This window comes from Prionailurus bengalensis, chromosome E4 (genome assembly GCF_016509475.1).
Source record: "Prionailurus bengalensis isolate Pbe53 chromosome E4, Fcat_Pben_1.1_paternal_pri, whole genome shotgun sequence".
Taxonomy (NCBI): domain Eukaryota; kingdom Metazoa; phylum Chordata; class Mammalia; order Carnivora; family Felidae; genus Prionailurus; species Prionailurus bengalensis.
In genome coordinates this window covers 15,347,825-15,367,714 of record NC_057360.1, presented here as the reverse complement: position 1 = coordinate 15,367,714, position 19,890 = coordinate 15,347,825, and the positions used below count along the sequence as shown (strand labels likewise).

Here is a 19,890-nt window from a genome sequence, read left to right as displayed (position 1 = left end):
ACTGGGAAGCAGGTGTCTCTAAAGTGTTTCTTATAATTTGCATTCTCCTTAGTTTTGTTAAAATCCAATTTAAGATACAGTTAGAATTTTGTTCTTTGTAGGTAATACTTTTCACAAGTGTAATTAACTGACCACCCAGCAGTGAATGGGGAGGAATGCCAAAACCAATGAGAAGAAGTTAACTCTATAGATTAATGATTCATAGACACCTGAGGTGAATCTGTCACCACAATGTAACCTCCTTCCCATCCTTGACTTACGATGCCTCTGCAAGGCTGTTGGACCCTCTCTATCCCCTTACAGACTTCTGTTACTCTATGTGCCCCCTTTCCTTAATATGTTGGGTCTTGATAGCCATTTCAATCCAATTTTACCAGGGTAAAAATTGTGATGAATTGGGAGTACACAGCCCAGGGATTGTGTGGCTAACTAGCTAAAATCCACAGGGTAAACAAAATAACACCCCTTATGGTAGACTGTGATTTCAAGTGTGGTTTCCATCACACCTACAATGGTTAATTTTAACTATTCCTCCCTTCTTTCATTCTCCAGCCAGTGTGGTTAATTAGAAACCTAACAGTCCATAAAGAGAAGCCAGAAGTCAATGGTAGAAAATAAGGGTCTGAATAATACATAAGCTGGCTAATTGGTTTTATGTCACCTTTTTAAAAAAATCGTGAAGTTATCCATGAAGTGCATGAAGTAAAAAGTGAAAACTCATCACTCCTTACCCCACATTTAGAGATAACCACTATGAATGATTTCGAGATATGTTTCCTATATATCTTTATAAAATGCAGATCTGTCACCCTAATTCCCCTGTTACAAACCCTTCCATGGCTCCTTTCTGGTTTTGGGGAAAAGCCCAAACTCTTTAATGTGCCTACAAGACCCTTCAAGACCTGGCTTTGGCTCACTTCTCCAGTCCTTTCTCTACTGGGGCTGTGTTATGACTTTTCATGGGCCCTGGCACTTTTGCCTTAGTCAGCCTCTTCCCCCATATAAAAGTACAAAAATTATACTTTATGACTGTGTTAGTATAAAGATGAATATATTAGTATTAAATGTTCTAGTATTAAAGCATTTTCTTCCACCTAAAAGTTTTTTTATTTCCTTCTGATTTTAAAATAAATGAAAATACTGTTATGAGTCCCTAATGTGTTGGGAACCCTAGGCACTATGCCTAGTGAAGCCTGTCTCCACCCCACCCTGCTGTGGCCACAGAATACCAAATCTACAGTTACCCCAACTGTAGATACTCTATTTGCTTCTGGGTCTTTGTATATGCCGAATCCTCTGCCCTGAATGGGGTTCAACCCATTGTATCCTGCCTGTCTGTTACCCTTCCTTCAGGCCTCAGCTTGGCTGTTCTTTCCCCTTTAAAGTCTTCCCTGGACACCCAATACTGGGTTCTGTGGCCTTTCTGGACTTTTCCAGAGCATCCTGTTTCTGTCTCCTTTATCAGAAGTATCACACTTTATTGTTAACATCTACTCAACTGAGCACTTGTTGGGTGTTTCCATCAGTCACTGTACCTGGTACAAATCACAAAGTCTATAATTTGCTTGCTTGTTCCTTTCTTTTAAAATAAAATTGATGAGGTATGTCAGCATATTATAATTCATTAACAAACCAAAGCATACAATTTGTGGAGTTTTTTTTTCTATTGAAACCCATTTCAGCTTTAACATCTTATTTCTATTTAGAAAAGTAGACTATGAAACTTTTGTGTTGACTCCTTTTTTATTTTTCTTTCAGGAAAGAGCCAAACTTGCCTACTTCGACTATGGAGATGTCATTTGTAAAGAAGGTGAAATGCCACAAGGAATCTACTTAATTATTTCAGGAATGGCAATTGTAAGGGACTATTCATTGTTTACTAAAAATGTACTTTGAAATATATATGATTTTAACATAAGAAGAAATTTAGGAACCAGGAAAGTTTCATATTTGTAACGTAATTTCTAAACGAAACCATTTCTGCTCAGAGTGAACATTACAGCTGAGAGATAATAATAATACCCAACATCTGAAAGGTGCTCCTCATTTAACAAAATGTTTTTATAGTCTTTGCTTATTCCTCGTGGCAATTCTGGGAGGAAGCAGTCTTTTCCATGATGTTCTGATAAACAACTTGGAGTGGTTATCTCAAGGAAATGAGAGTCAAGAATGATGGGATGGACCACAATGTCAGATCCTTACCGAGGTCAAATAGGATGAGGTTTGAAAATATGACTTTTACCCAACCAATAGGAGGCATTTGGTGACCAGAGAGAGAAAGAGGTCAGTAGAGTGAGGGGGACAAGAGTTCTTTAGAATCTGAATGCTGGTAGCTGAATACATGGGTGAGCCCCAGCTTGTGGCCCAAATAATTCCTAGATCCTAAATGATGATGACAAGTGACAAACCCTTAGTATAATACACATACTATATCTGGCTTTTTATTTTTGGAAGGGGTATTTCAGACCTTAAAAATATCAAAGTTGATCATGGAAATAAACTGTTATGATAAGTATATTATAATACTAACTAATACATATAGCCCTTATTAAATGTCTGGCACTTTTCATTCATTCATTCATTCATTCATTCATTCAACAAATATTTACCTCATTATCACCACACAGTGGCACTATTCATTCTAGGCACAGAATTGACAAAACAGACAAAAATCCCTGCCTTCTTAGAGTTTACTTTCTAGTAGAGGCATAGAAGGAGATGGGATAATGAACAAAATAAGCAGTTAGATATACAGTATGTTAGAGGTGATTGAGAGATGAAGAAGTTAGTTATAATTTTTTAAAGGGTGGTCAAAATGGCAATATACTATGACAATTAATCCTTATAATAACCTTTTTTTTTCATAGAAAAAAGCTGATGTACAGAGAATTAATTCGCTTGCCCCTGCAATGGCACATAGTAACAGGTTGAGAAAGGCTTTGAACCCATAGAGTTGGCCTCAGTAATGTCCTTAGCCATTATTCTATTCTGCTTCCAGTAGATGTGTCATGTTCCTATTAGAATCATAACAAAAGTACACGGCTACCTGTATTTATTAAGTATGTCGAATCAAACACTTAAAAGCTGCAACGTACATTTTCCTTTGAGGAATTTTCCTGCAATGACTGGGCTAGTTAGGTCTTCTTAAAGTATAAGTCCAACAATATTTGGGCTGGAGATGTTATTAGTGTTTAATCGATGCCATAGCAACTCAGGACAAATTTAGCAGTTTAGATTATCTCATAGTTCAGAAGTCCTATGGGCTTAGTTGCTTTCTCTGCTTGAATCTCACAAGGCCAATATCAAAGGGTCAGTAGGGCAGTGTTCCCTTCTGGAAACTCTGAGGACAGAATCAATTTCCAGATTCATTGAGGTTGTTGGTAGAATCCAGTTCCTTATGGCTAGAGGACAGATGTCCCTGCTTCTTTGCAGACTATCAGCCGGAATCCACCTCCAGCCCCCACCCCTCCCTTCCATCTTTGCACACAGCCCATCCCCGCCCCATCTCAGAGCTGAAGTACAGCCAATCCCTCTCTTGATGCTGCATCTCTCTCATTGACTCTACTTCCTTTTCTACTTTTGAGGGCTTGTGTGATTACATTGACCCAGCAGTATAATCCAGAATTTTCTCTTTAGAGTCTGCTGATTAGTAACCTTTGTTCCTTCTGCAAAGTCCCTTCCCAAGAGCTACCTAGATCAATGTTTGCTTGAATAACAAAGAGACAGGAATCTTGGAAGGATGTCTTTAAATTCTGCCTATAGATGTTATCTTCTTTTCTTGGTTGGTAAAAAGCAGAGATAGGGTTCGCTGCTCAAAGAGCCTTTGAATTGCATTCAAAATTAAATTAGAAAAATGTCAAAGTCCTTTGGAAGCATGAATGCCTCTAAAAGTTTGAATGGTGATCACTGGCGGAGGGGACATTTTCCTAGCAACTTCTTCAGTGACCCTCCATTCCCTGTTTCCTGTGTCCTGAACAATAGCCTTCCTCTTTGATGTGCACAGCTCAACTTTCTGGAAAATTCTGTAATCCTTCTGGTCGGTTCCTGCAGCTTCCTCCTGAAATCTGATAGCTTTTTTATTTCCCCCACCCATGCCTATCCGTTCTTTTCCTAAAGTGACTCAGCCACCCTGTCTGTATTCTCCCTAAAAACTTGTTCTGTTGATGTCCCATGGAAATTACTAACCATTTAAAGGGCGACTAGGTTGTGCTGAAATCATGGCTTGATTTGGAGGCATGTTAATTCATGCTGTCTGATTTAGTCTTCTTCCACCAGAGGCACTAGCTCATTATAATAAGAATTTCTAATAGACTTGAAATGGCTGGTTGAGTTAGTTGCAGACAGCAATCACTACTTTTGGTGGGATTTTTATAGAAGGAAGGTATAAGTCAGTAGAAAGTTGTAAACAGTCAGTAGAAAGTTGTAAATAGGGTCATCTGTGAAGATAAAGATTAGAAATGATCCTTCCTTTGGAGAATTGAAATGTGAAAGAAAATTGTGATTTTTTTGGGGGGGTACCTTAATTCCTTTTTCACACCTGAAAGTGTAGTAAAGAATCTTTTCCTTCCTGGAGGGGTGGTGGGAGGGGGGATGGGCTAAATGGGTAAGGGGCATTAAGGAATCTACTCCTGAAATCATTGTTGCTCTATATGCTAACTAACTTGGGTGTAAATTAAAAACTTAATTAATTAATTAATTTTAGAAAAAGAATCTTTTCCTTCCATTGTTAATAATTGAAAGAAACAGTGGGAGCTCCTGTGGCTTGGTTTGGTGAAGAGTTTCTAATTTTGTATTTCCCTTTGCAGTTGCATAGCTCACCTCCTACCTTTGGAATAGAAAGTAGCCTAAGGTCTGATAGAGAGTTCAAAACCATGTTTACAGAATACTGTACCAGTGGGGACGTCATTGGAGAGCTGAGCTGTCTGCTTAAGCGTGAAATTGAATATACTGCCATTTGTGAAACTATTTTACAGGTAAGAAACTGGTTCTGTCTGTATTGTGGGCTATTAGTTAATTCTTCCTGAAGTAAATAAGGAATACCAGAATCTTTTCTTCCTTTGGGTTCCGTTATCTTATGCAGCCACCTACCCAGCTATTGTGAAGCAGTGTAGACTAGCTGAGAAAAGATTTAGTATCTCACATCCTGGCTGTGGGACCTGGAGTGACATATTTTAATCTCTTTGTGTCTTAGTATCCTTGTTTATTAAAAGAGAGAATGTCTAGCTTTGACGTTATGAAGATTAGGAAAATGTCTAAGTGCATGGCATGTATAGACAATAAATGGCCACCATTATGAAAGTAGTATTTTTAAAGAATACTTGTTTTTTTAAAAATTTTTTAATGTTTATTTATTTTTCAGAGAGAGACAGAGCACGAGCAGGGGAGGGGCAGAGAGAGAGGGAGACACAGAATCCAAAGCAGGCTCCAGGTTCTGAGCTGTCAGCACAGAGCCCGATGTGGGGCTTGAACTCACAAATCGTGAGATCATGACCTGAGCCAAAGTTGACTGCTTAACTAACTGAGCCACCCAGGTGCCCCTAATTGGTTTTTTTTTTATTATTATTTATGTACTATTATTATTTTTTTTTATGTTGAAAATATTCATATTTAGATTTAGCCAGCTGGACTCAGTTTAGATGATCCCAATTTTGTTGGCAACATCCAAAGCATCACAGTCAGGAGCCAGTTGAACATATGCTTTCTTTTCTCCATTGGGCCTGATTAGAGTGTTGACCTTGGCCACATCAATGTCCTAGAGCTTCTTCACGGCCTGTTTGATCTGGTGCTTGTTGGCCTTGACATCCACAATGAACACAAGAGTGTTGTTGTCTTCTATTTTCTTCATGGCTGACTTGGTAGTCAGGGGGAACTTGATGATGGCATAGTGGTCAAGCTTGTTTCTTCTGGGGATGCTCTTTCAAGGATATTTGGGCTGCCTTCAGAGATGCAGTGTCTTGGGCCATCGGAATGTAGGTGACGTGCAGATCTTTTATGACTGTGGACGCCTTTCAGCACTGCTTTCTTTGCCTTCAAAGCCTTTGCTTTAGCTTCAGCTTTGGAAGGGGCAGGGTCCAGAGTCTTAGGGGTGTGTGGGACAGAAGGGAATGTTGCTTTATCAGTTTCATACCATTTAGTTTCTGGAAGAGGACAGGAGGCATGAATTTAGTCACAAGGTTGAAGTGAAGTCACTGAAGTCCATGTAGCTTGAATTCTTAAAGAGCAGTCTTCCATATTCAGGTAAGCAGTTGGCCTCTGGAAACAAATCCTGTGAATCAGTCTATAGCCAACATGCAGGGGTACAAGAGCACCCAGAGTGGGGCCCCAAGTCAGGTTCCACCACCCACTGCTGACAAAATCCAAAGGCAGAGAGACATGAGGGATGGTGAAACAAGAAAAAAATTTATTTCAGTGAGGCCAACACCAGGAAGATAGTGGATTAGCAGCTCAAAGATGATCTCCAATGTGCTGAAATACTTCTGGGTTTATATAAGGAAAATGTGGGGCAAACGTGGATGGGTGTGAGCAGGTGGACAGTGAAGGTCAAATCCATCACTGTCTTAGAGTTAATCACAGGTGGGGTCTTGCTGGCTCAGAGCAGTTCCTATTGTTTGAGGGGGTAGTTTCATTCCCAACTAAGGATGCTTTGTCCCCAAGGCCTTCAGCCTGAGCCAAGAGACAAGCTGGAAAGAAAAACCCAACTAGAAGTCTGAGGTCAAAATTGAGGCAGCAGGAGTCCTCTTTTGAGCCCACTTCACCTACTGTGGCAGTAAAATAGATGAGTTTATGTGGCTTACTTCCTGAATCTTGGGCTCATGAGCTGTATCCTTTACCATAGCTATTGACTGGTATATATTTTCCTGGCTTATCACTAAGTGTATGCTTTAATTGAACTGTAAATTTTATCATCTTACATATGGCAAACAATTTCTCCACAATACAATGCTTTTAAATGGCAGAGTATCATAATTTTACTAGAGTTGATGGTTTTTCTAAGGGGTCAGGTGAAGATTAAATCTATAGGCACCTTGTCTTCTGATGGCCTTATAATTTAGTTGTGAATCAAGCTTGCTGCTCGATATCTTGTGGTTTCAGGCCTGCTTTATCTCCCTGGAGGATTTGTATGAAGGCTTTGATGTCTTCTGGCCATCCTTGGAATATAAAATATGGCTAAAGCTTGCACTCAGTATTGCCTATCAGTATTTTGAATCAAGTCTCATTGATGAGGTAAGTTATAGGATTAAAAAATGAATGGACTTTTATTTGCTTTTTACGAAATGCGTATCATATTTTTGAGACAGAGACAGAAAGGAAGGTTGTATCTGATATTCTAAAATGAGATTCTAGAATTTTAACCACACTTGTTCTGACTTCCTGCAGATCTTCAGTTCTCTTGTCACAGCTGATTTTCCAGGCTACCTGCAGTCATGCCTTAAAAAAACAGATTCAGCAAATATGAAATAGGCAGATTCCCAAGAACTAGGAACTTACATTTTGTGTGTGCTTTCGGGCTTTGGCATTTTTAAAAAAGCCCCCGGGTGTTTCGAATGTGCATCCAGGGATGAGAACACTGCTCTAAACTCTGTCAATAGGGAATACAAGAGGAATAGCAGTTTTCTGGAGGAAATAATGGTTCCTTTTCACTAATATACAGAAACATAATGACTTCTGCTTTCAAGCTCGAAATCCCCTGCATTATGAGCCAATCTACTCAGACCCAGGTAGATGCTAATTGAGTTTCCTCTTTGGACTGGGTGCTTGTTCTATGCAGCTTTTTGAATGATCTGAGTGAGGACTGATTGGCGTAGTGTTTCTTTCTTTTAAAAAAAAATTTTTTTTAGTGTTTATTTATTTTGAGAGATAGAGCACAAACGGGCAGAGAGAGAGGGAGACACAGTGTGACAGCAAATACTTGGTGCCCAGGAAGAGACAAGCCACGCACACTTGGGGAATCAGGAAAAGACTGTTTACTGCGCACTGGTCCTGGCCCAGCGGAGTCACCTCCAAAGGCTGAGCCCTGAACCTTGGCATCAGCCTGTTATTATGGCTGGGATGGTAGGTTGAGAGACAAAAGACAAAGGGGAGGGGGCACTTATCAGTGGTGCTATCTGGGCAGTTCATGGACACAGGAGGCAAACAAGATTGCAGAAGCCAAAAGTATGCAGGGGAGTATCCAGCTTCCGACATCTGGCTGGCCCCCTTTATCTTGTTTTTATTAGCTTTTCTTCTCAACAGAATCCGAAGCAGGTTCCAGGCTCCGAGCTGTCAGCACAGAGCTTAACATGGGGCTCGAACCCACGAACTGTGAGATCATGACCCAAGCCGAAGCTGGATGCTTAACCGACTGAGCTACCAAGGCATCCCTGGGGTGGTGTTTCTTATAGTCTCCTCTACCTATGTTAATATGAATCTACTGTCTTTTTAAAATCTTTATTGGGGTGACCGAGCCTCTTTTATGAACTTTTTCTCCAACAAGTAATAGCATTGGCATAATTTACAATCCATATTTATATCCTATTTAATAATTATTTGAACCCCTATTATAAGTTAGGAACTGGGAAAGTGACAGACCAGAGTTCAACAATGTTTGTTGCATCTCAGTAAAATGAGACTGGATATGAATGTTGGGTTAAAAGATTCGCACGTCTGAAAAGAATGAGAAGACAAGTCACAGAGTGGGAGAAAATATATATTTGCAAAAGACACATCTGATATAGGACTGTTACCTAAAATATACAAATAACTTTTAAAACTCAACAATAGGAAAACAAACAACCCAATTAAAAAATGGGCCAAAGATCTTAACAGACCCCTCACCAAAGAAGATATACAGATGGTAAATAAACACGTTCTATCTACATCATATATCCTCAGAAAAATGCAACATTGTGATTCCATTATGCACCTATTAGAATGGCCGACATTTGGAACATTGAGAGCCCCAAATGCTGGTGGGGATATAGGGCAACAGGAACTCTCATTCATTGCTGGTAGGAATGCAAAATGGTACAGCTACTTTGGAAGACAGTCTGGAGGTTTCTTATAAAACTGAACATACTCTTACCATATGATCCAGTAATCAGTATCCTTGATATTTACCCAAAGAAGTTGAAAACTTATGTTCACACAGAAATCTGAACACATATATTTATAGCAATTTTATTCGTAATTGCCAAAACTTGGAAACAACCAACAAAAATGTCCTTTAGTAGATGAATGGATAAATTCATTCCTCTGTGGCACATCCAGACAATGGAATATCATTCAGTGCTAAAAAGAAATGAACTTGGGGCGCCTGGGTGGCTCAGTTGGTTGAGTGTCCAACTTCAGCTCAGGTCATAATCTCACGGTTCGTGGGTTCAAGCCCCGTGTCAGGCTGTGTGCTGACAGCTCAGAGCCTGGAGCCTGCTTCGGATTCTGTGACTCCCTCTATCTCTGCGCCTCCCCTGCTTGTACTCTGTCTCTCTCTGTCTGTCTGTCTGTCTGTCTCTCTCAAGATATAAAATAAACATTAAAAGATTTTTGGGGCGCCTGGGTGGCGCAGTCGGTTAAGTGTCCGACTTCAGCCAGGTCACGATCTCGCGGTCCGTGAGTTCGAGCCCCGCGTCAGGCTCTGGGCTGATGGCTCGGAGCCTGGAGCCTGTTTCCAATTCTGTGTCTCCCTCTTTCTCTGCCCCTCCCCCGTTCATGCTCTGTCTCTCTCTGTCCCAAAAATAAATAAAAACGTTGAAAAAAAAATTAAAAAAAAAAAGATTTTTAAAACATTTTTAAAAGGAAATGAACTGTTAAGCTGTGAAAAGCCATGGAAAAAAAACCTAGATGCATATTACCAAGTGAAAGAGGCCACCAGAAAAGGTTACACACTGTATGATTTCAATTGTAGGACATTCTGGAAAAGGCAAAACTATGGACACAATAAAAAGATCAGTGGTTGCTAGGAGTTGGGGCAGGAGGAATAAATAGAGGATGTTAGGACAGTGAAACCACTCTGCATGATACTATCACAATGGATACATGTCATTACACATTTATGCATAAAATTTACAACACCAAGAGTGAACCCTAAAGTAAAACTATGGACTTCGGCTGATTATGATGTGTCAGTGTAGGTTCATCAGTTGTAATAAATGTACCACTCTGGTGCCGGATATTGATAGTGGGGGAAATTATACACATGTGGAGGCTGGAGTATATGGGAAATCTTTATACCTGTCTCTCAGTTTTGCTGTGAACCTAAAACCACTCTAAAAAATTCTTTAGGGGCGCCTGGGTGGCGCAGTCGGTTAAGCGTCCGACTTCAGCCAGGTCACGATCTCGTGGTCTGTGAGTTCGAGCCCCGCGTCAGGCTCTGGGCTGATGGCTGATGGCTCAGAGCCTGGAGCCTGTTTCTGATTCTGTGTCTCCCTCTCTCTCTGCCCCTCCCCCGTTCATGCTCTGTCTCTCTCTATCCCAAAAATAAATAAACGTTGAAAAAAAAATCTTTAAAAAATTCTTTAAAAATTAGCATGTCATGTTAAGGAAGTCATGTTTCTTTACTATGTGGCAATAATTTTCAGAAAAATTTTAGTGGAAGGGCAAAAAGATTTAGATTCTTCTCCTTTCCTTTTGCTTTGCCTCTTCAAGAGAAGGTGGACACGTTTAGGGTCTAGTATAAAACTCCAGAGGAGAGAATTAAGACCAATAGGTTGAAAGCGTACAGAGTCAGATTTGACTCAATAATAAGGTGAATGTCCTTTCATTTGTTTTTAATGTTTATTTATTTTTGAGAGAGAGGAACAGAGCATGAGTGGGGGAGGGGCAGAGAGAGAGGGAGACAGAATCTGAAGCAGGATCCAGACTCCGAAGTGTCAGCACAGAGCCCAATGTGGAGCTTGAAATCATGGACCGTGAGATCATGACCTGAGCTGAAGTCGGACCCTTATCCGACTGAGCTACCCAGGTGCCCCTCCTTTCATTTTTTAAGAAAACAATTTGAAAGCCATGCATATTTATTATCTAAATTAGAAAATACAGATACAAAACATAAGAAAATAGTAATAACTTTCTAGCCTGATTTTACTCCCCCAGAGAATCTCTATCTAACACTTTGGCTTATCTCCTTCTAGTCTTTTCCCATCAAAGAACTAGCCAATTAAGACTTTTAGAACCGACATAAAGAGGTTTAGAAACACTGATAAGCTTATGCTGCAAACCCTCCTCTAAATCATAGAACTCAAAATTTACATGCATTTAACAGCCAAAATAAGGAGCTTGGGTGACTCAGGAGGTTAAGCATCCAACCCTTGATCTTGGCTCAGATCATGATCTCACGGTTCGTGGCTTCAAACTTCCACATTGGGCTCTGTGCTGACAGTGTGAAACCTGCTTGTGATTCTCTCTCTCTCTCTCTCTCTCTCTCTCTCTCTCTCTCTCTCTCCCTCTCTCTCTCTGCCCCTTCCCTGCTCATACTCTCTGTTTCTCAAAGTAAATAAACTTAAAAAAAAAACCCAAACATTAAAAAAAACCAAAAAGCTTATTTTTTAAAGATTTTCTCGTAAAATTTTGGATATTTGCTAATTTTCTTATGCTTTTCATGCCCCAGGTGTGCTGCTCTCAGCAGTTAAGTGTTCAGTCTGCCCATTAGGGACCAAGGTCTGAGGGCAGGGTCACATAGCTGTGCACGGAGTGAGGGCACTGTCCAGGGGATTCCTACCATGGGACTGACCTCTAAGCAGGTGTACTAGCTTTCTGGGGGGCTGCTGTCACAAAGTACCACAACCTGGGGGGCTTAAACAACAGAAATGTATTGTCTCATAGTACTTGAGGAGAAATCTGAAATCGAGGCGTTGGCAGGGTTGATTCCTACTAAGAGGTATGAGGGAGGGAGAATCTGGTCCAGGCCTCCTCCTTGACTTGGGGATGGCAGTCTTCATCCCACATGGAGTCCCCCTGTATGTGTACCTGTGTCCAAATCTCCCCCTGGCCTTTTTTTTTTTTAAAGTAAGCTTTATACCCAGAGTGGAATTTGAACTCAAGACCCTGACATCAAAAGCTGAATGCTCTATTGACTGAGCCAGCCAGGAGCTCCCAAATCTCCCTAAGGACATCAGCCGTATTGAATTAGTTGTTCATCCTACTCCATTATGACCTCATGTGAACTTAAACAATTATATCTGCAATGACCCTATTTCCAAATGAAGTCACATTCTTTATTTATTTAAAAAATTTTTTTAATGTTTATTTATTTTTGAGAGAGAGACAGTGAGAGCCAGGGAGGGGCACAGAGAGAGAGAGAGAGAGAGAGAGAGGGAGACACAGAATCCAAAACAGGCTCCAGGCTCTGAGCTGTCAGCACACAGCCTGATGCAGGGCTTGAACTCACGAACCGTGAGATCATGACCTGAGCTGAAGTCGGACGCTCAAGTGACTGAGCCACCCAGGTGCCCCAACAAAGTCACCTTCTAATGTACTGGGGGTCAGAACTTTAACATACGAATTTTGGGGGGACACAAGTCAACCCATACATAATAGCTCCCTTCCAGCTCTGAGGACTACAATTCTGAGCTTTGAAGTATGACTCAGACTCAGTATATTGCCTTGTTTTGTTTTAGCTTTTTGCTATTGTTTGTTCACTTGTTAAGTGGGGTGTTTGCTTACTGCTTGGTAAAACTGAATCCACAAAGCATAGCTGACCACCCTGCTGAGGCTGATTGAGAGGTCATGCCAGCCTGTAAATCAGGCTGGCATCCATATCCAGGGCCACTAGTAGTAATGATGTAAAAACTCTTGAGTTATAATCTTGTCGGAGGCCATTCTGAACTCTAAATAAATCATTTCTGTTGGTCTTAGGGTCTATATGCCTTTTGACAAGCCTGTAAATCAGCGAGTTTGCTTTCTTCTTGATTCCATGTGTCATCTGGTATGATTCATAGAAAAAATGTCATTTTATTGTAGAACTTAGAGTTTCAGAAGTGTGCGGCGTTCAATCTGGCATATGTGGAGACTTTATCAAGCTATAACGAAATGGTCATCGATAATGTGACTATGAAATTCGTTATTATTGTGTATGGCAGTGTGATTGATACTAAGACAGAGGTACAATATCTTGCACCTTGCATTTTGCCTAAAACCTGTGAGCAGGTAAGGACCGTTATTTCTTTTTTTTTTTTTTAATTTTTTTTCAACGTTTATTTATTTTTGGGACAGAGAGAGACAGAGCATGAATGGGGGAGGGGCAGAGAGAGAGGGAGACAGAGAATCGGAAACAGGCTCCAGGCTCTGAGCCATCAGCCCAGAGCCTGAGGCGGGGCTCGAACTCACGGACCACAAGATCGTGACCTGGCTGAAGTCGGACGCTTAACCGACTGTGCCACCCAGGCGCCCCAGGACCGTTATTTCTAAAGAGTCATTTGCTTTCCATGGTGCCCCATAAGTGACTTTAAAACTCAACTGACCACCCTAAAAAGAAATTTAACCTGTAGTTCTTACCGCCCTTAACAAAACAGTCAGAGCATGCTTAGGGCTTCCCATGTACAGTTGTGAGGGTTGGGCCCTACACAAGAGTGTGCCCGAGGGGGAACTGAGAGCTGGAATCTGCCTGCTCTCTGCTTGCCAAGCCATTTGCCCTGGAGTAGGGTTGTACCTCCCAAAGGACGGGTGACACTTTTCCTTAGTTCACACCGAGGAAATGACACCATATGCTAGTGTGGCTCTGAAGGGGTCTGCACTGGTTAGTAAGAAGAAAGTTGAGTAGGGGCCACATCACTTTGTTGCCACGTGAGGGGCTGTGAGCATACCTTGACAGTGGGCCCTGGATAGCACCATTCCATGGATCTGTGAGGGAGAAGAGTGTGAACACCAAGGGTGTGATAGGATGGGGTGGCAGGAAGGTGGAGCACAGGAGTGGGGAGGAGGAAGAGGGAGTGAGAAGAGCTGACCTGTCCTTAATCGGGTAGGACGTTTCTCCTCTTGAGGAGAGACCCTTTCTGCCGGTTCATTTATTAAATGAGAGGTTGTTAACTAAATGAAAAATTTATGTCTCGGAAAAGTTGGTAAACCTCCTAAAAAGTGCATTCGTCCCTTTCACGACATTATTATTTTGTACCTCTCAGCAATTCCGAGGATGACGGTAATTTAACTGCTTTTCTAATAGAAAATGAAAATCGCTTTAGCTTTGAAGTGGGGGGTGGGAGTGAGGCAGGGAACAGCAGGAGCTGTTTGGGATCAGGCATACGTGGGTGTAAAGCCTGGCCCTTGTGCCCACCAATGTGTGAGCCATAGGTGACCTGCCTTCTGACCCTCAGTTTCCTATTCGTGAAGTTAGGATAACAGCTGTGGCCATTTCCTGAGGTTCTTGTGAGGATCGAGGGAGAGGGGACCTGGTATCTAGAAATGATAGTTATAATTGTTACTTGCACCCTACTTGCCTTCTGGGAGGGCAAATTTTGGAGGACACACAGGGCAAAAGTTCTGAGAAAAGAAGACAGTCCTGCTGTCTGGGACAGCAGGGCCCTGAGCCCTTGGACATCCATGTAGGGATAAAAGCGATTGAGTGTATGTTGGGGGTTTCCCTGTTTTCCCAAACAGAATTTCCAGTCTGGTTACAAGTAAGGTGTGGAAAGTTCCTTCCTGATAATTGTAAATGTGCAAAAGGTAATTTTCTGGGCCAAGACTTCATGAAACCATGTTAGAGGGGATTTGAAATGAAAAAGATAGAGAGCTTAGGGTTGAAGCCCAGTTCTGAGTTTTGGCTTATTTCTTATATTCTTTGAAAAGGTTAGGAAGCAGCCAGCTTAGAGATCAAAGTCTGCTCTTTTGACTAACTTCTTTTCTTCTTTAGATTCAGGGAACTTCAGATTTAAGCAAGCTGCTGGTTATCCAAGCATCCAAGCCTGCCAAAAATACCAATGACTCCAAAGTCATGGGTAAGGAGTAGCCCTTTCTGTGATAGGAAAACCATGAAACATTCATCTAATTCTAAGAAAATGATCTGAGGGTATTGCGTGGGTTTATCACCAGTCTCCATCCTTGGGCCCACCCTGGCCTCCATGTTACTTCTGGGAGGCCACCTGAGTCCTCCAGACGCTGAGGTAGCCTTTCTCTCTCCCGTCCCTTCCTTCACAGCTGGTGTAGAGCAGCTTCTGTGTGGTACTCTGTTCCCGTCCTGGCGGCCTGGAGACCCACCGTGCTGCTGGGGGTAAAGCAGGAATGGGGCGGGCATAGACTTTCTCACAGTGCGTCCAGGGGTGGAGAGCTGGTGTGTTCCCAACAATCAAGGGGAATATGGAACCTGAACCAGGCTCTTTGACTACTCCAAACCAGTCGCAGCCACAACTCAGCTCTCTTGCTTGAGGTGCGCTTCCATAGTTACGACCTAATTAAAATCGCTAAACGTGTATTAGTGCCCCGCTGCTTGTATCACGGTGCTAAGCAATATTACTGAGCAGATGAGGTAGCAAGGCCTTGCTCTAGAGAAAATGCGCTGAAATCTTCCACGTAGTGCTTGGCACCCCTGCCTTGCCAAGCCCAGTGTTTTCATTTCCCCAACTGCCCGAGCTCCCTTAAGATTCGTCTCTAATTGGCACCATCCTGGTGTTTCTGACCCGCATGATCTGCTAGCTTAGAGGTTATGCAGTTCTTCACGAATTGTTACTTCGGGGGGAGGGGCTTACATGATTTCAAACTGCGTGCAGAAAGTGCATTTTATTAATATTTTATACCTCATTTCTCATTTGCACGATTCTTTTAAGACGCAGCCCCATCGTGTGCTGGGCACTGTGCCAAGCGCTAGGTGGTGAGCAAGCCAAACCAGGTGTCTGCCCTTGTGAAGAGGAGAGACAGACATTCAATAAGTGATTCCACTTCTGCCCTAGCAGCAAATTCAACCTCAGGCATTCTTATAGCTTACTTTCTAGGCCCTGTTCTGGGGTCACGTGCAGCACTTGATTTGGGGGAGTTCTCGGTGTTCCCAGGTCTCCTGTCCAAGCTGGCTTAACACTGAGATAGTCGTTACCCCTAGCCCTCACAGTGTCTTCAGTTTGCCTTTCACAACACTCTTGGGGCACTGGGGTCTAGGGTTTGGAGCTCAGGGCCTAGCGTCAGCCCCCTTGGGGCACCCTGAGGGCTTTTGAGTCAGAGATCTTAGCACTGCCAGAAGCAGGGTACAGGTCCTCCTCTGTTCCTGGGCCTGTAGGCCTCTCTCTTTCTTCGGGCTCTCTGCAATCACTTTTAGACTGAGGGTAATATATCATGCTGTATTTCCCGATGAATTTGGAACGAGAATCATAAATGGTAGGTCAGTGCACTGGATTGGGCCCACATATATGTTTTCTTTTAAAAATTTAAAATAAGTTGCAGGGGTGCCTGGGTAGCTACGTCGGATGGGCGTCTGACTTCAGCTCGGGTCATGATCTCGTGGTCCATGAGTTTGAGCCCCTCGTCGGGCTCTGTGCTAACAGCTTGGAGCCTAGAGCCTGCTTCTGGTTCTGTGTCTCCCACTCTCTCTGCCCCTGCCCCCCTCACACTCTGTCTCTCTCACTCTCAAAAATGAATAAATGTTAAAAAAAATTTTAAAAATTTAGAATAAGTTGCAAAAGATGAACATCGACAAATTTCACATAAAAAAAAATCCAGATTTTGAGCTTTTCTCGAAAAACTCAGAAAGTCTGCTAACGCTTGGGCCTCATTCCTGTATGTAGCAACATTCAGAGCTGGTTATGGGGGAAGCAGATAATGTGCAGTTTGCCACAGTCCACACCTCACCCTCTTGTCTTAGGTATGGCCTGCTTCCTCTTTTATGTGACCTCCCTGTTCTCATTTGAGTTTGTCGGCCTTTCCATTAGGTTCTGGGGACCCTAAGAGCAAACGCCCTTGAGGGAAGAAAGGGAAGAAAGTAAAGAGCTCATATGAAAGGGGGGGAAGGGAGACCTACTGAGAGAAAGTAAATTGACATTTCAGAATAGTCTTCTGCTACCTTTACTCTTAAATTCCTAATTTAGTTTTTCTGTCTGATGCATGTATTTGGATTGGTTCAGTCAACACTGGTCTTCGAACGACCCACAGAGAATATAATTGGAAGAGAAAAAAGGAGGTAAGAAACTTGACACATGGATTAGATTTTGTCTTACTGTGAATATTAAGCCACATAGCTGGAATCAATTGTGAAGCCAAGTAGCAAAATGTAGGTGGTAAGAAAAGAGATTCATAGTGGCAGCTCATTAATTTAGAAAAATTGGGATAAAACTCACCTGGATTATTAAAAATATTTTTTGAGTGTTTATTCATTTTTAAAATTTTTTTAAATTTTTATATTTATTTATTTTTGAGAGAGAGGGAGAGACAGAACGTGAGCAGGGGAGGGGCAGAGAGAGAGGGAGACACAGAATCCGAAGCAGGATCCAGGCTCTGAGCTGTCAACCCAGAGCCAGATGCAGGGCTCATACCCATGAACCGTGAGATCACGACCTGAGCCAAAGTCGGACACTCAGCCGACTGAGCCACCCAGGCGCCCCTGAATGTTTATTCATTTTTGAAAGAGAGAGAGAGAGAGAGAGAGAGAGAGCGAGTGCAAGCGGGGGAGGGACAGAGAGTGAAGGAGACACAGAAACCGAAGCAGGCTCCAGGCTCCGAGCTGTCAGCACAGGGTTCGAACACACAAACTGTGAGACCATGACCTGAGCCAAAGTCAGGCACTTCACCGACTGAGCCACCCAGGCGTCCCTCACCTGAATTATTTAAAGATGAAAATGATAGAATGTTTCTGGAAGATGTGATTTTGCCCCAGGCTGCCCCACGCTCTGGCTCAGTTTCCCCCTGTGCACCTCCTTCCCAGTAGCTCAGTAGTAGGGATCTATGGGTTAGGGATGGGGAGGGTCATGCCATGCACACAAACTAGATGTTAGCATCCACAGGCCTGTGCCTCTCCGTGTGGAGTGTGTATTCCCTGAGGATGTGGGTGCTGTGCCCGGGGGATGTGCAGCCACAGGCTCATCCAGGGCATCTTCCTAGAGTATGAGTTTTACTTGGTGCTCTTTTAAACAGAGGAAACTCATTTAACCATTAGATTCTTTAAAATGTTTTATATTAAAACACACATGGAGTAGGATGACAAATTTGCATGAATTTTTAAGATAAAATAGAAGACTTCAGGCCATTTTATTATGGAGAGTCACTTAGGTTTTGCCCTGACATCTTTTCCTACTCTACTCAGCAATCAGGGCTAATTTGGAAAATTTTGAGAAGTCCATGTCTGGAATAGGAGGGGGGAAGGCTGGTCACATCAGGCCAGGACAGAGTGGAGGGAAGTCTGGGGAGTGGGGGACCTGTCTGTAGGCCTAGTTACTCAAAGAGTCTCTGTCAGGGCCCCTAACAGAGGTCGTTTGGGCCCAAGCCCCCTGCACAGTGGAGGAGAATGTTGTTCTGACAGGGCGACGGGGCACTAGGTGAATGCAGAGGTGGGCCAGGGAGCAGTGAATGGGGCCAAGGATGGGCTTCAGCGGCCTCCAGCACCCTCTGTCTCCCAGCTGCGAAGTCACTCCACGTAAATACGTTTTCCGAGGGAAAATGGTATGCTGTGTAAGCGCGGCTTCAAGAGAAGACCCTTGGGCCACCACATCTCCAACCAAGGAGTCCTCCTAAGACCCTTTTAACAGAAATTCGGGGCCCTCACTGTCATTTATGACCGTCAGAGTGGTGTGCAGAGTGTTTGTTGGGGGAAGGAGAGTTGCATTGACCGAATGTGTGATTAATGGTTCCTTTAAAGAGAGCAACTTAGTTCTTTTTAGGCAGCCTTCCTAAATGGGAAAGGACCCTGTTTCACAAATGGGAAAGGACCCTGTTTCACAAATGGGAAACCTAATGGGGGGGTCAAGTAATTGGCTTCATTGACTCCTCATTTTCACTGTTCTTTTCCAGGCCCCATTATTTTAAAAAGTTTCTCCTTGTGATTTAGGGACAAAGTTTCTGGTTACCTGGGAATCAGTCACAGAGTTACCCGGAATTCAACTCTCCTGACATTTCTCTTTTCCTGAAGTGCACCTTTGTTTGACTACTCTTAGTGAATTAATGGAGTATCTCTTTCCAAGATGATGCTTGATAGCACAGAGATGCATATGTATTTACTCGTAACTGATCTCTCAAAGCCCTTAATATGTAAGATCTTTTAGAGGGAACGTTCCAGATAATAAAATGTGAATTTTCAGTTAAGTTTTCTGATTGCATTTTGATAGTTCATGTTTTTTCCTGAAATGCTCATAGTCTAATATTTTGCTTTTGACTTTCCTTTATAGTTGGAAACTGGACCCTATTTTAAAAAGGAATACTAATGGTGCTAAGGTGATATGTGGAGTCAGGTAAAAGACTGAGCTAATATCCTGGCTCACGTGCTGAAGGATTGCCTGGCAAGGAGGTTACTCAGAAGTTGCTGAAATGGCTAATACATACTTCTGTATTTATTTCACAAGCAACTGAGCTGCTGGAAAAGCTCTAACTTTAAGCAGTTGCATTATACTTGAGATGTTCAAAATTCTTCAGGATGATAATATAATTCATGGCCTACCAAATGAAACCAAATAGAGCCATTTATGAGAATTCAAGTAATCAGAAGCATTGTACACTTAAAATATTACTGACTGAAGCATACAACTTATATAATTTGATTTGTTGTTAATGACCCCCTAACATTTTCCAGTGAAAAGTTATTCCCTCCCTCCCCAATTTAGTATATGTTGAAAAATGGAACGATGTTCTCTAACCTTAGGTGCTGAAAGCAAAGTTTAGGAGAGGTTAATAGTCTTGCATTGCATAATACTGTTTGATATCACTTTTCAGTTTCTTTTTAAAAGTCAAATAAAGTTGAATGTTATGGTCTGATTGTTTATTATTTAGAATCCATTATGCCTTTTCATTTCAACAAGA

At 42.3% G+C, this 19,890-nt stretch overlaps 1 protein-coding gene and 1 pseudogene across 1 annotated transcript in view; one reads left to right on the top strand and one right to left on the bottom strand.

Annotated features, from left to right (window-relative positions):
* Window positions 1-17,290, top strand: part of SLC9C2 (solute carrier family 9 member C2 (putative)) — an 82,553-nt gene extending 65,263 nt beyond the window's left edge. The window contains exons 22-27 of the mRNA XM_043568232.1: window positions 1,759-1,857; window positions 4,806-4,973; window positions 7,093-7,224; window positions 12,931-13,116; window positions 14,816-14,900; window positions 17,010-17,290. Of these exons, the coding sequence (XP_043424167.1) occupies window positions 1,759-1,857; window positions 4,806-4,973; window positions 7,093-7,224; window positions 12,931-13,116; window positions 14,816-14,900; window positions 17,010-17,107 (768 nt within the window). The 3' untranslated portion in view covers window positions 17,108-17,290. The remainder of the gene's footprint in view (window positions 1-1,758; window positions 1,858-4,805; window positions 4,974-7,092; window positions 7,225-12,930; window positions 13,117-14,815; window positions 14,901-17,009) is intronic.
* On the bottom strand, window positions 5,604-6,162 carry LOC122476120 (annotated as a pseudogene).
* Window positions 17,291-19,890: the final 2,600 nt, after the last annotated feature.